The following is a 13,959-nucleotide window of genomic DNA, read 5'->3' as shown; positions in this document are numbered from 1 at the left end:
ATGTGGATGTCAGTGAAGCCGGTTTTGCTCTAGGATTTGCTTCCACTCATTTCCCATCCTCTCCCCCACTCCACCACCATCACCCCCAAACATCAATTTTCATGCACCAAGGACAAACAGTGCAAATAGCTCAAAGAGTTCCCTCTCAAACTTAACTTTCAGCATTGACATACTAAAACTAAGTAGCCATAGCCTTTAGATTGAGATTTACATTTTCAGAGATCAGACGTTCTCATTTGGCACTAATAAACAAAATGGAAGGAATTAGGGAAGAAACATAAGTGAAATAAAGACTTCATAAAATCCTAATATACCACTTGCTTATTCCTTTGCCTTGTAAACCTTTTCCCTCTCTTTGTTGCCTTAGCTGCTCTCTTTAGATAATGCACGCATTTTGCTTTGTACTTTTTATTGACAGAGTCATTTAGAGTGGAACTGTTCTCTTTCTGTTCTTCGCTGATGATTAACCTAAAACAAGCATATTGCAAAATGAAATACTTCGCATAATCACTGATAGAAAAGAATTGACTACATTTCTCTACATTTTAGCTTGAACATCGTTTGGATCCGTTTCTTTTTCCAGGTACTCATCTGACGCAGAAGGTGTCACCAGTTGCTCTGAAGCGAACAGATCACTTCAAATACACTGCAGAAGATATACCGATCCCAATGACATGCACCTGAATAAAAATGAAAATGGAAAAAACATCTGACATGCTGAGGCCCCATGAACAGTCAGTCAACCTTTCTTATAATAACAGCACAGCTTTTTTTAAGAACATTACAGACTGCACCCCTGTTTTGGTCCCTGAAGAAGTATTTTTCATAATTTCAGCGGTCGGGATGTTGGAAAACATGTTGGTTCTGTTAGCAGTGATCAGAAACAAGAACCTTCACTTGCCGATGTATTTCTTCATTTGCAGCTTAGCTGTGTCTGATATGTTAGGCAATGTGTACAAGATCCTGGAGAGCATTCTCATCATCCTGTGCAATGTGGGGTACATGGAGCACAAGGGGACCGTTGCCAAAAGGCTCGATGATGTAATCGACTGGATATTTGCATTGTCTTTGCTGGGCTCCATTTTTAGCCTCTCAGCGATTGCAGCCGACAGATACATCACCATCTTCCATGCCTTACGGTACCACAACATTATGACGATGAAGCGTTCGGTAGCCATCTTGGCTGGAATATGGACCTTTTGTGGAGGAACAGGCATAGCTATGATTATCTTCTTTCACGACGCAGTTACAATTATTTGCTTTACTGTTATGTTCATCTTGCTGTTGGTGTTCATAATTTGTCTTTATATCCATATGTTTCTTCTTGCGCGATCTCACGCCAAAAAGATAGCTTCGCTGTCTGGACAATGGAATGCAGTACATCAAAGAGCCAACATGAAAGGGGCAATAACACTGACTATTTTGCTTGGGGTTTTTGTTTGTTGTTGGGCTCCGTTTGTTTTACATATGCTTCTGAACAGGTTTTGTCATGATAACCCATATTGTGCCTGCTATATGTCAATTTTTAGTGTAAATGGCACACTGATTTTGTGTAATTCGGTCATTGATCCCTTGATCTATGCATTCCGAAGTCCTGAATTAAGAAGCACATTTAAGTCAATGTTCTGCTGCAGTTTTTCAAGATAACTTATTATATATTTAACTATAATACATTGGTAATTATTACTCTTGATGTTGCTAGCCAACGACCAATATGAAGGGTTGGACTGGGACGAAAAATAGACCTGGGCACCAAAAATAAAAGTGACCCCCATTAGCAAATACGATACCCTAAAAAAGTGGCCACACTTGCAAATCATGACAGTTTTGAACTTGTAAAGACATGTCTTATAGATGCTATTCAAATGTATGTGTGTATGCTGCAGGCAATATTTGTGGTGATATCAGCGAAATCAACAGTAAAACAAAGTAAAAACCGTCCCACCTGACTACAGAACAGGCCCGTAATTAGCCAAGAAACTTCCATATATATTGACCTATCAGACGAGCCATTCTGACCCTGCCACATTGCCCTATAGGCCAGTCCAACCCTGCCAATACACATGATGTATTGTACTATGCAGTAACATCAGGAAATCATATGCTATGCATGTTATGCATAGCTTGTACCCAGTCAAATCGTATTGCCTTGGTAAACCTATGAATGGAGAGGTATAGCATTACATGGTTTAAAAAGAAACAAAGATGTTTATATGTTAAAAGTATGTGATTCTTTTAATATTAGGAATGGCCAAAGGTGGTTATTAGCAAACTACTGATGGTAAAGGTTCTGGTATTTTTGCTGTTATTCTTTTTTCAATAGCTTCCAACATCAATAGGTCACATTTAGTCTCTCAAACAGCAGCCAGTGGAGTAACGTAAAATGATGGGGAGGCCTGCAGAATGTGATGAGGAGCCCTCAAGTCTCCCATACCTCACCGATATTATTGGTCTTGGCGTCATTGGAGGTTGCTTGATGGGTTTCGCACCCCCTACAGTGCTGGATCTCCTCATGCATTGCATGATCTGCAGGTTTCTGCTTAAGCCCCTGACACTAGCATCTTAAGTAGAAATTGAAAGATGGGATTGGATCAATCCGCCTAAAGTCCTCAAAAGCATTGTTCATGAAACTTACTATTCAATACGTCAGAGAACCGGACAGGAAGAGGCTGGATGAAAATATTTGTGTGTGCCCCAAATGATTTTGCCATATTGAAACGTTTTGTGGTGACATCTATAGAAGGGGAGAATGGAGTGTATCCTTGGTCACAGCAGCTGTTTGTGGAACCCTTGAAATGCAGTGTCCTGATAATTCAAGTTAGCCTCAGTTAAGAGAACCAAAGAACAAAGTGGAAGGAAAGAAATGCTTTAGAGTAGCATGGAAGGACCAGGATGGAGGAAATAGCCCACATCAGCCCTAACTCCTCATAAACAAGCAAATAAAGATGAGACCACTAATTTCAGAGCAATCTTGCTGTACACAGTGCTCAAAAGAAGGCTTATAGAGCCATGCCATCTTAAGATAGAGTTAAAATCCACCTCTCCAGCCTGCATATGCCCCTACGTAATCATTAAATCAATCAGTCAGTACTAGTAGAGTGCAGCTTATCACCCATGAGGGTATCCAGCCGTTAGGTTGCTGGGCTTAGTCAAAAAGCCAGTCTTGAGTCTCTTCCTGAAGTCTGTCAGTGATGGTGATGTTCATAGGTGGAGAGGGAGGACGTTCCAGGACTTGGGAGCAGGGTGGGAGAAGGAGTGGCCTCCGCTTAGGCTTCAGCAGATGTGCAGGTGCCTGTGCAAGGGTCAGGAAGGCGTACTAAAGGTTTCTGCATGGTTGGTGGAAGTTCATGCAGTGGCTTATGTGTGCTGGTCCTTGGTCGTGGGGGGCTTTGTAAGCTTGTGTCAATAGTTTGCTTTGCAATATTTTCTGGACAAGGAGCCAGTGGGGGTTCCTCAGGTGGTGGGTAATGTGGGTCTATTTGGGCAGCAGGTTGAGGATCAGTCTGGCCCCTGGGCTCTGTATCATCTGGACCTTCTCATGAGTTTGGTGGTGGTTCCTGCACGCAGTGCATTGCCATATTCCAGGTGGCTGGTGAATAGGTTTAGCGTGAAGGTTTTACTCATGCTTATTGAGAGCCATTTAAAAATTCTTCAGAGTATGCGGAGAATGTAGAAGCAGGCAGTGGAAACTGAGTTGATCTGTTGTTTCATGATAAATCTGCCTTCCGGGATGATGCAGAGGTTGTGGGTATGATCTTTTGGTGTGGGGATGGGTCCGAGTCAGCAGCCCACCAGGTAACATTCCAGAGGGAGGCATCATTGCCCAAGATCAGCACTTTGGTTTTGTCCATGTTGAGGTTCAGACAGTTGTCCTTCATCCAGACTGCAATGTTCTTCATACGGTGGTGGAAGCTGGTCTTGGTGGTGGTGGGGTTTGCTGAGAGCGAGAGGATGTGCTGGGTGTCATTGACGTAGGATATGATGTTGATATTGTGGGTTCTTATGATGTTGGCTAGAGGTGGCATGTAGGTGTTGAAGAGGGTGGTGCTGACGGATGAGCCTTGAGGAATGCTGCAGATGGTGCTCGTAGGTGAAGAGGGGTAGGCAGTTTCTCTGTGTGCATCCCATGAGGAATGATGCAATCCATCTGAGTGCATCTCCCTTGATTCCAATCTGGTGCAGTCTCTTGATGAGTGTGTGGTGGGAAATAGTGTTGAAGGCTGCGGAGAGGTCAAGAAGGATCAGGATGTCTGATTCTCCTTTGTTGAGTAGGGTGCGGGTGTCATCCGTGGTGGTGATCAGGGCAATCTTGGTGCTGTGTTTGGCTAGGAATCCAGATTGTGAGGCATATAGCAGGTTGGTTCTCTCCAGGTGTTTGGTGACCTGCCTGTTGATGGCCTTCTCCAGGACTTTGGCGGGAATGGTAGCAGCGAGATGGGGCAGTAATTCTCAAATTTGCCGGGGTCTGCTGTGGGTTTCTTGAGGAGGGGTCTGACCTTTGCGTGTTTCCACGCATTGGGAAAAGTGGCTGTGGTGATGGATGTGTTGAGGATGGTGGTGAGTTGATGGCCAATCTCATTGCTTTCTAGGTTGAAGAGACATGGGGGCAGGTGTCAGTGGGTGCTCCTGAGTGGATGAAGTTCATGATGGCTGCGGTGTCCAGTGTGGTGAGCTGTTCCCATGTGGTGAGATGTTGGTTGAGGAGGTTTCAGTTGGAGTGAGGAGGCTGAATAGGTCAGTGGGTTGGGGCTCAAAGTTCTTGTAGATGGTGTTTTTCTTGTTGTGGAAGTGATTTCCTAGTGCATCACAGAGTTTCTGTAAGGGATGAATTGTGTTCTTGCTTGCTGCTGGGTAGAACAACTCTCTGACAATGGTGGAGAGTTCCTTGATGTGGATGGCGCTAGCTTCGATGCAGTCTGAAAAGGCATCCTTTTTTGCATCTTTGAGTGGTTGGTGGCATTTGTTGAGCGATGTCTTCAAAATGGTTCTGTTTGTATTGTCTTTGCTAGTGTGCCATCTTTTCTCCAGTTGTTTGTAACTGCTTTTCATTGTGCTAAGTTCCAGCATGTACCAGCTGGCTTTTTTGGTGGATCTGCACGTTTTGGCTGGTTTGATGGGGCACTTCGGTCGGCGGTGCTGCTGATCCAGGTGTTAAAGTTCTCCACCGCCTGTTTCAGATTGATTGTGATGTTGAGCTGGGTGGCATTGAGGGAGTCTATCCATTGGGTCTGTGTGACTGTGCCCCAGCTGTGGAAGGAGGTTCTGGGAGGGTTGGGGTGGTCCAAGGTGATCTTATGATGGTGAAGTGTATGAAGGAGTGGTCGGTCCAGGTAAGTTCCATGGTATGGGTTTATTTGACTCTGATGCTCGACATGAAGATAGGATCCAGTGTGTGTCCTGCTCTATGTGTGCATCTGTAACCAACTGGGTGGGGTCGATATTGTCCATTTGATCCAAGAAGTTGGTGGATTTCGTGTGTGTAGGGTCGTCTAGATGGAAGTTGATGTCTCCAAGGAATATGTAGTGCTTTGATTCAATGGCAAGTGGGGAGATGAAGTATGCAATAGGGTCTCAAAGGCCAGTGAGTTGTCCTGGGGGTCTGCAGGTGAGGGTGCCTCAGATGGTCGTTCTGTCTTTGGTGTGGAGTTGGAAATTCAGGTGTTACATGATCGGTGTTGTGTCATTTTCAGTGGTGGTGCAGCAGATTGAGTCTTTGTGGATGATGGCAATGTCACCACCGTGCTTGTTTGTTTAATGTTGATATGTCATCATGTAGATGCTGGGTGTCAGAGTGGTGATTGGCTGTACTCATTTCTAAACCAAACTGATAATTAACGTATTCTTTTCCACGTAGGAAGCATTAGCCTTCATTGCAAGGTAAAGGGAGCATTGGTCAAAGCAACCCAATGAGTAAAAAGAAGACCTACTTTTTTCCATTTATTAAACTGCATATCTGTCACCAATTAGGTGCTATTTTGTTAGCACACAGGCTCTTGTAGAGTTCAACAAACTAAAGAGTGCATCAGTAGTTAATTTTATCATTAATAGGCATGGAAACTATGGAAATTATACATAAGTATTTGAATGATAATTGTGGTATATGTGTAATACTTAATACCTATATGAAACCTGAATGATTGTCAATTGATGTATATATCAGCATACGTCTCTCAGAATAGACTGCGATTAAACCAGCTTAACTCTATATGTACATGAGTGCTGTGATTGGTACTGAGTCCAGTGCTTAACGAACTTTAAGAGGACTACAGTCAGCATTATCCCTGTACGTGATATCGATGTACAAGTGTTTGGCTAATATGCAAACATTTTCACATGTAATTTATTCATACCATAAGATACGGATTGTAAGAGCCTGGGATTCACTAACCGTATGTGTGAATGGTCTACACGTGGCAACCAGTAAAATGTCTAGGCTGCAGTTTCAATATTTACATTTAACAGAATTTTTCCAAAACACACTCTCCTTGCATTTCTCCCTTTACAATGAAATTTGTCAGTTTTTGAATACTTTGTTATTTTTCCTATCTTGCTGCTTGTCTTCTTTTATTAAATTCTGGATGTGCCTTGTGATATTTTGTTTTATTTCTAAACCTCTTCAATGCATTTTACATACCACGTTCAGCCTGGATATGTAATTGGCTTTTTCCCACTCTGGCAATTTTTAAAAATGGTTCATCGTGTTCCACCAAAAGGCCACAATCTTGGGTGACTCCTTCTTTGCAATGCATCTGTCAACCATCTGAAAGGTAGAGGGGTAGCCTCTGTGTGATTTAAGCATGCTCACGCTGACCAAGCCCCACTTAAAATCGGTCACTAAGCGGGTCTTGCTGAAACCCCTGGCGAGTATTTTAATATCTTGTTATGTTGCTTATCACATTATTTTTACTTAATTCTGGTTGTTCCTTGGGATATTCTGCTTTACTGAAATTGTTCAACTTTCTAAACTCACTTTTCTTACCACACTCAGTTTGAGTGCTTAGTTGTCTTTTTCTTACTGTTTTGTCTTTTTGTGAGCTTCACTGTATCCCTCCAAATGGCCGGCATCTGGAGTTGCGAGGCCCGACTTTTGTCTCTAAAAAGATACAGACTAATTTCTGGCTCGTCCAGGCAGCAGCGATGGCCACAAATCTCAAGGGGAGGGGTGAGGGGGAAGGTACGGAGACAGGGGAATAAAAATAATTAAAATAAACATACCTTACCGCTGTCTCCATCTCCTGCCGCCTCACTCCTATCCCAGCATTCACTGGGACACCAGCACAGGATCCCCATCAATCTTAGCACTGCTTTCATGTTAAACATAGCATGAAAGCAGCGTCAGGATTGGTCTGAGTGGCCGTCACTGCCACTCAGACACAGCCCCAGGGTCTGTGCAGTTTCTCTAGCCCAGCTGTTCAAAACAGCCGGGCTGGAGAAACCTAAGTGCGCTTGTGTGTTTGGCCGGCATGAGATGGCTGGCCAAACACACATGCGCACTTAGGGGCATATTTATACTCTGTTTGCGCCGAATGTGCGTCCAAAATTTTGACGCACAATCGGCGCAAACCCTGCCCCATATTTATACTTTGACGTCCGACCCCGCGGGCGTCAAAATTCCACCATGTGCGTCATTTTTTGGAAGGGGGAACCAGCCTTGCGTTAATTATATGCAAGGTAGGCGTTCCCATCCCAAAAATGACTTTAAGGCCTGTGCCCCATATTTATACTCTGACGTCATTTTGACGCACAGGAGGAGGTGGGCCTTAAAAAACGACGCACAGCCTGATGGGTGACTTTTTTAACGCCTGGGTCAGGGCAGGCGTTAAGGGACCTGTGGGCTCGGAAGGAGCCCAGAGGTGCCCTCCCCTGCCCCCAGGGACCACCTTTTCCCACCCCAGGAGGACACCCAAGGATGGAGGGACCCATCCCAGGGAAGTAAAGGTAAGTTCGGGTAAGTATTTTTTTCCGATTTTATTTGTGGCATAGGGTGCCTGATTTGGGCCCCCTACATGCCACTATGCCCAATGACCATGCCCGGGGGACATAAGTCCCCCGGGCATGGCCATTGGGCAAGGGGGCATGACCCCTGTCTTTGCTAAGACAGGAGTCATGTCAATGGAGGTTGGGCGTAAAAAAAAATGGCGAAAATCGGGTTTGAGGCCTGAATTTTGCCTCAGACCTGACTTGCCCCATTTTTTGACGCACAACCCCCATTTTCCCATACGCCGGCGCTGCCTGGTGTGAGTCATTTTTTTTTACGCACACCAGTCCGCAGCGCCGGCTAACGTCATTCCATAAATAAGGCGCCCGCATGGTGCGTTGGAATGGCATTAGCCCGCAGTAAAAGTTTTGACGCACAACTGCATTGGCTCAGTTGTGCGTCAAAAAGTATAAATATGGGCCTTAGGTGCACTCTCTCCTGTCCTCTCTCCTGTGGCCCTGCCCCTCCCTATACTGATGGCTGGGCCAGCAGATGAAAAATAATACAATAGTGCAACTATTGTTTTATTTTTAATCTCCTGGCTCTTGGTCGGGGGGTGACGCTCCTTCAACACAGCGCAGGAGCCGACCCTGGTCCAGGCATGTGCCAAAATAATACGCCCCATTTAAAAATAATGTCCCTGAGCAGCAGCAGAGCAGACTCCACGCTACAAGAACACCAGCAGGAACATGTAAAGCTCTATTATCCTTCAGCCTTTCTCATTCATCAGCATCCCCACACCCTCTCCCTTGCCAGCAGAGACCTTATTGGCTCTTGAAACTACAGAAATATGAATAGAACACACAAATTGCCTGCTCTCCATGCAGTATCCCATTTTCAACATAAAAAACAACTCACATTTCAAAGACTGACCCAGAATGGCTTATAGTAGTCCTTTTACATTTTCATTCTCTCCTAGTCCATCAGTAAGGAATTTTTTACCTTTTAAAGTCCCATCATTGAAACATATTGTTTCTTAAGGAGGCATGATTAAATTAGGCCTCTCCTCTTGACCTTAAGATCCATATCCCAAAATATTATAAAATCACAAATTTCCACCAAGATAAGCATAGGATAGAAGGGATTGAAGTAATCTACAAGGAACATCAAAGTGTAATATCTCTTCTACCGTCCACGAAGGAGGGATTGAGACATTGCAATTATGTTCTCCCATCTCACCTGAACAAACTTTCCTTTTCCCCTTAATCCATCACTCTGCCAACTTCAAAACTGAGTCCCTCCACACTCTGCAACTTTTAGGAAATTTGTTGTTTCATACTCCTAGTCTGACCATTTTTGGCAACTTTGACATCCACATTCATGAAGATCTCAGTGACCTCTCACCATACATTTTTTCCAAACAATAAATCACAGCTAGTACAGGAGGTGACTCATATAAAAAGGCATACATTTGATCTTATTTGGTGCCATAGAGAGGCTTATCTTATTTAAGGTCATAGAGAGCTAGTATCCTTTTGGGGAATTCTAGTCTCTGGTCTGGATGGATCGCTATGTAATCATCTCCACATAAGCCTTCTCATGGAAATACAACATACATAACTTTCTGTTGCCCAGGAGAAAATCAGTCTTAATAGAACACTTGGGACATAACAGTCTCTTATAATCCCTGACTTATGATTCAGTTCCATCACAGATGCCATAGAAAATCACAACACATTGCATACCAAGATAAACCAGATTGTATAACATTTGTAGTCACAAGTTTGCAAATAAATGTTTACCTTGCAGACTAAGAAAATATCTGATGATCTTTAGTCATTTGAAGAACAAATTGCACATTTCTTACTCTGAAGCAGACATATTGAAATACAACCAGCAACTGAAAGTCTAAAAAAAGTTGCTTATTTCAAGCCTAATCAGGGTTCTTCTGTGAAGATATCTTAGAATCCACCATAACTTCAGGAGATCTATTTTGGATCTTGAAATCATTCCATAAACCTTCCTACATCACATCTGCCCCTCCAGTACTTTCCTCTAATCCTCCTGTATGAGGCTGGGCTAGTTGCACTCCTAATAATCTTGAAGAAGTAACTGCAACCTTAGGGCTCGTAAAGGTAGACTCCTTGATTGACCTCTGCTTAGCCTGTGCTTGGCCTCCCTTCTGCAGTCCATGCACCAACACTGGGACCAAATCTTGCTGACCTAATCAATCTGTCCTTTTCATCCGGTAGAGTTCCTCCTGATGAGTAACAGGAGTAATAACTGCCTTACTGAAAAAGATCATTTAGAAAGCTCAGTGACAGGAAGCTACAGACCCATCACCTTATTTCCTGGGCTCACAAATAAACTGAATGTATTATAGCTAAATAAATAGTTTACCACTTGGGAAACTCTAGCTGCCGTGATCCTTGGCAACTTGACTTCCATCTTGAATGTGGAAGTGAGACAGTTCTTGCTTTCAAGTTTTGTGTAGATAATACACAATTCATTCGCATCTCGACCATCATTTGCCCAAATTCACTGAAACTGACTAAATGCTTTCATGGAGTCCATACATGAATGTCTCAAAATGTCTGTAGTTTCAGTCTCAACAAAACTAAGACAACCAACAAACCTATGGTCAGCAACCACAGGAGAAGCCACAGGAGAAGCCTTCTCACAATGCTAAAAAGTCTATTAGATTTCCTTGCACCATTTTTCGCCCCCTCTAATGGGGAAATGCCCTCTTTACATACATTATGCCTGGTGCAGGCATAATGTAGCACAGAGAGTTACAAAGTGGTGCAATGCATGTATTGTGCCACTTTGTAAATATGCCGCTAGGATTTTGGCCTCGTTGGGCCACATTAGTGTAAAACAAAATTATGCTAATGTGATGCAAGGGGACGGGCTTATAAATATGCCCCAAAGTACCTTAATCCTGGTTGCATCGAAGATGAGTGGAGCCTGCTGAAGCGATGTGTCGGTGTTGATCCTCACAATGGCAGCAATGTGTTGACACTACCCACATAGTGAAGATGCATTGATTTCCTCCACCCAACAGTGATGATGCTCAGGTCCGAGATGTAGCATTTTCCAAGGCAATGCGCTGACCTCGAGCTGTACTGGAGAGGCAATGTGTTGACTCTGATTCATGCAAGGGGGCCGATGAGCCAGGTTTGATCCACATAGCAGGAGTAATGCGCTGGTTCTAATCTGTACAGTGCTGGTGATGTGTCATTTCAGCTACATTAAACACCTTAAGCCCACTTCCAGGGGTCTATAACTGGGACAGCAGCACATAGTAGGGTAGACTCACAGATGGTAGAGTCCAGGTGTAGATGTAAGTGGCTTGGAAGTCTTTTATGTTCCTGAGACTTCACTCAGGATACCAGTCAGCTGACCCTTGGAGTCAACCTGGGTTCTGGGTTGGAGAGATGAAGGTCTAGTCCTTTTTACTCCCAAGCAAGAGGGCAGCAGGTCAGCACAGTATAGCAGGAGTCCAACAGAGAATCAGTCCAGCAGAGTGGAAGTCCTTGTAGCAGCACAGACGTCCATCCTCCTGGAAGAGTATCCACAGGTCTAGAGGTGTACTGAGTTGTAGGTGTCTGAGGTCCAGGACTTATACCCAGCTTGGTCTCTGAAGTAAGGGAGACTTCAAAGACAGGCCTTTGAAGTGCAATGAAGTCCTGCTCTTCCTGCCCTGTCTTCAGACTGACTACAGGTGGTTATGTAGCCCTTGGTTTGGGACCAGTACACAGACTATTCAGGTGTAAGTATGAGGCTGTGCCCAGCTCCTCCCTCCCAACCTGCCCATGATGGCCCACCAGGATGTAGATGGACCATCAAGTCACACCTAATCTCCTATTGTGTGTGGCTGTCTCGGAGGAATACACAAAGCCTGGATGTCATCCCACGCCAGTGGCAGGCACCAAATGGCTAAGTAGGAAAATTCCAACTTTCTAAAAGTGCCATTTTCAGAATTACAATTTAAAATCAAACTTTATCATCAATTGTGATTCTAAATTATGATTCCAGGGACACCAATCTCAAAAAACATATCTCTTCCAGATTCTGAATTACATTTATAAGCTGTAATAAGGAAAACTCAATGTTATCCTGTGGGAGAGATAGGCCCTCCTCAGCAGATTTGGGAATTTTTCACTCCAAGGACATGTACTACTTAAAATTACATGTCCTGCCATTCAAATACATTGCACCCTGCCCTGTGGGTTGTCAAGGACCTACCTTAGGGGTGACCTATATGTATAAAAATGGAAGGTTTGGGCCCGGCAACAGGGTTATTTTGCCAGGTCAACATGTCAGTGTAAACTGCACATACAGGTTCTGCAATGACAGACTTCAGTCATGGTTAGAGGGCTACTTAAGTGGGTGGCCCAATCGGTGCTGCAGGCTCACAAGTAGCATTTCATTTACAGGTCCTGGGGACATGTAGAGCACTGTATTAGGGACTTATAAGTAAATTAAAATGCAAATTTGGGATAAGCTGATATTACTATGTGTAGGGAAGTGAGCACAAGCACTGGTTAGCTGTGGTAAAGTGCACAGAGTCCTAAAGCCAGTAAAAACAAGGTCAGAAAAGTGGAGGAGGTAGGCAAACGGATGGGAGGAAGGCTACCCTAAGACTGTCAGGTCTTACATACGCTTACCTAAAACCTCCCTAGCTAAGCAGCAGGTGATACCCAACTTTACAGTATGTAAAGCAATTAATCAGCAAAATGTGTCCATGTCTCCCAATCCAGAATTCATCTCCTCTGGCTTTGCGTCAAATGTAGAATACTTTTCAGTGCACTCTTCTGTATGCATAAGGTGTTCTATGAAGATGAGCATTCTCTTCTTTTTGAACTATTCAGTTATAAACATCCCACCGAGAAATATTCATGATAATGTAGGTTTTTTCTTCTCTGTTCCTCACTTTAAATGATTCAGGCTGTGTGGTCCCTGTCTTCTACTGCAATGCCCTAGAAGAACATTCCTTGTATTTTAAAAACAGCCACCAACACCCAGCTTTCAGAAAATTCTAATAGGTGTATTTAGCCTGCTAAAGTCTATTCTTTCACTTGTGGATTTTATTTGACAGTTTAGTTACTAGATTGGTGCCAAGTCCACAGATCTGAGGACAATTTATGGGATCAGGGAATATTGGTGCAGAATGTCACTGATACATCCATATAGTTATGTTGCCTGGGATTTAAACTAAATTTGGGGGACTGTCCCTAATGAACTGCAGTATGTATGTTTCATATATATATATATACATTTATATATATATACATATATATATATACATTTATATATATATATAAATATATATATATATATATATATATACACATATATGTATATATACATATATATATATACATATATATATATATATACACACACATATATGTATATATATATATATATAAGGTAAGGGGAAAAAGCTTTGCACAATGCTTATGATTGTTCACTATGTTAAGGGTGTTCAGCTCACTGGTATTATATTACACTGACACCTCTCCTGATACCTGTGAATGTTTACTTTTCTAATGTATATGCAACTCACCGTGTACGTAGACTAGTATTCAAGAGTGTATACATAGCATATGCAAAGGTTGCATGCTTTTATGTCTCTGTCAGAATGTGCATATTAAGCTTGATACATATATTAATTAGCTAAAACGTTTCTTAAGTAGACTGGGTTAGCATCCATATATTATTCGTATTCTCATTTTCGTTAATTCTAGTTTCATTCTATGCCACAAGCCACCCTATCAGAACTTTGTTTTATAGCTTCCATGCTCATTATTTATTTGTTGGTTTTACCTTCTGAAATCCTGCCAGGAACTGGTATTTCCCAATTGTGAAATTACTCAGTACAATGAGTTTCAGCCCTCAATGCAGCTTTCTGCGGCAGAGAGTCGTGCAATGGGTGTTGCTGTGGGCGTTTCCATGCATCACCCATTTCTTTTGATACTTCCCTAGATTTACCAGAAATTGTAAATCTGAGGCAGCGACAAAAATGTGGGTGGTGT

At 43.1% G+C, this 13,959-nt stretch overlaps 1 protein-coding gene across 1 annotated transcript; it reads left to right on the top strand.

Moving 5' to 3' along the window:
- Positions 1 to 756: 756 nt before the first annotated feature.
- MC2R (melanocortin 2 receptor) lies at positions 757 to 1,647 on the top strand. Its single transcript, XM_069219185.1, has one exon. It carries the CDS (start codon positions 844 to 846, stop codon positions 1,645 to 1,647), a length of 804 nt encoding a protein of 267 aa, XP_069075286.1. The 5' UTR covers positions 757 to 843.
- The last annotated feature ends 12,312 nt before the right edge of the window (positions 1,648 to 13,959 follow it).

This window comes from Pleurodeles waltl, chromosome 2_2, assembly GCF_031143425.1.
Source record: "Pleurodeles waltl isolate 20211129_DDA chromosome 2_2, aPleWal1.hap1.20221129, whole genome shotgun sequence".
Classification (NCBI taxonomy): domain Eukaryota; kingdom Metazoa; phylum Chordata; class Amphibia; order Caudata; family Salamandridae; genus Pleurodeles; species Pleurodeles waltl.
This window is presented reverse-complemented; position numbering and strand designations above follow the sequence as displayed.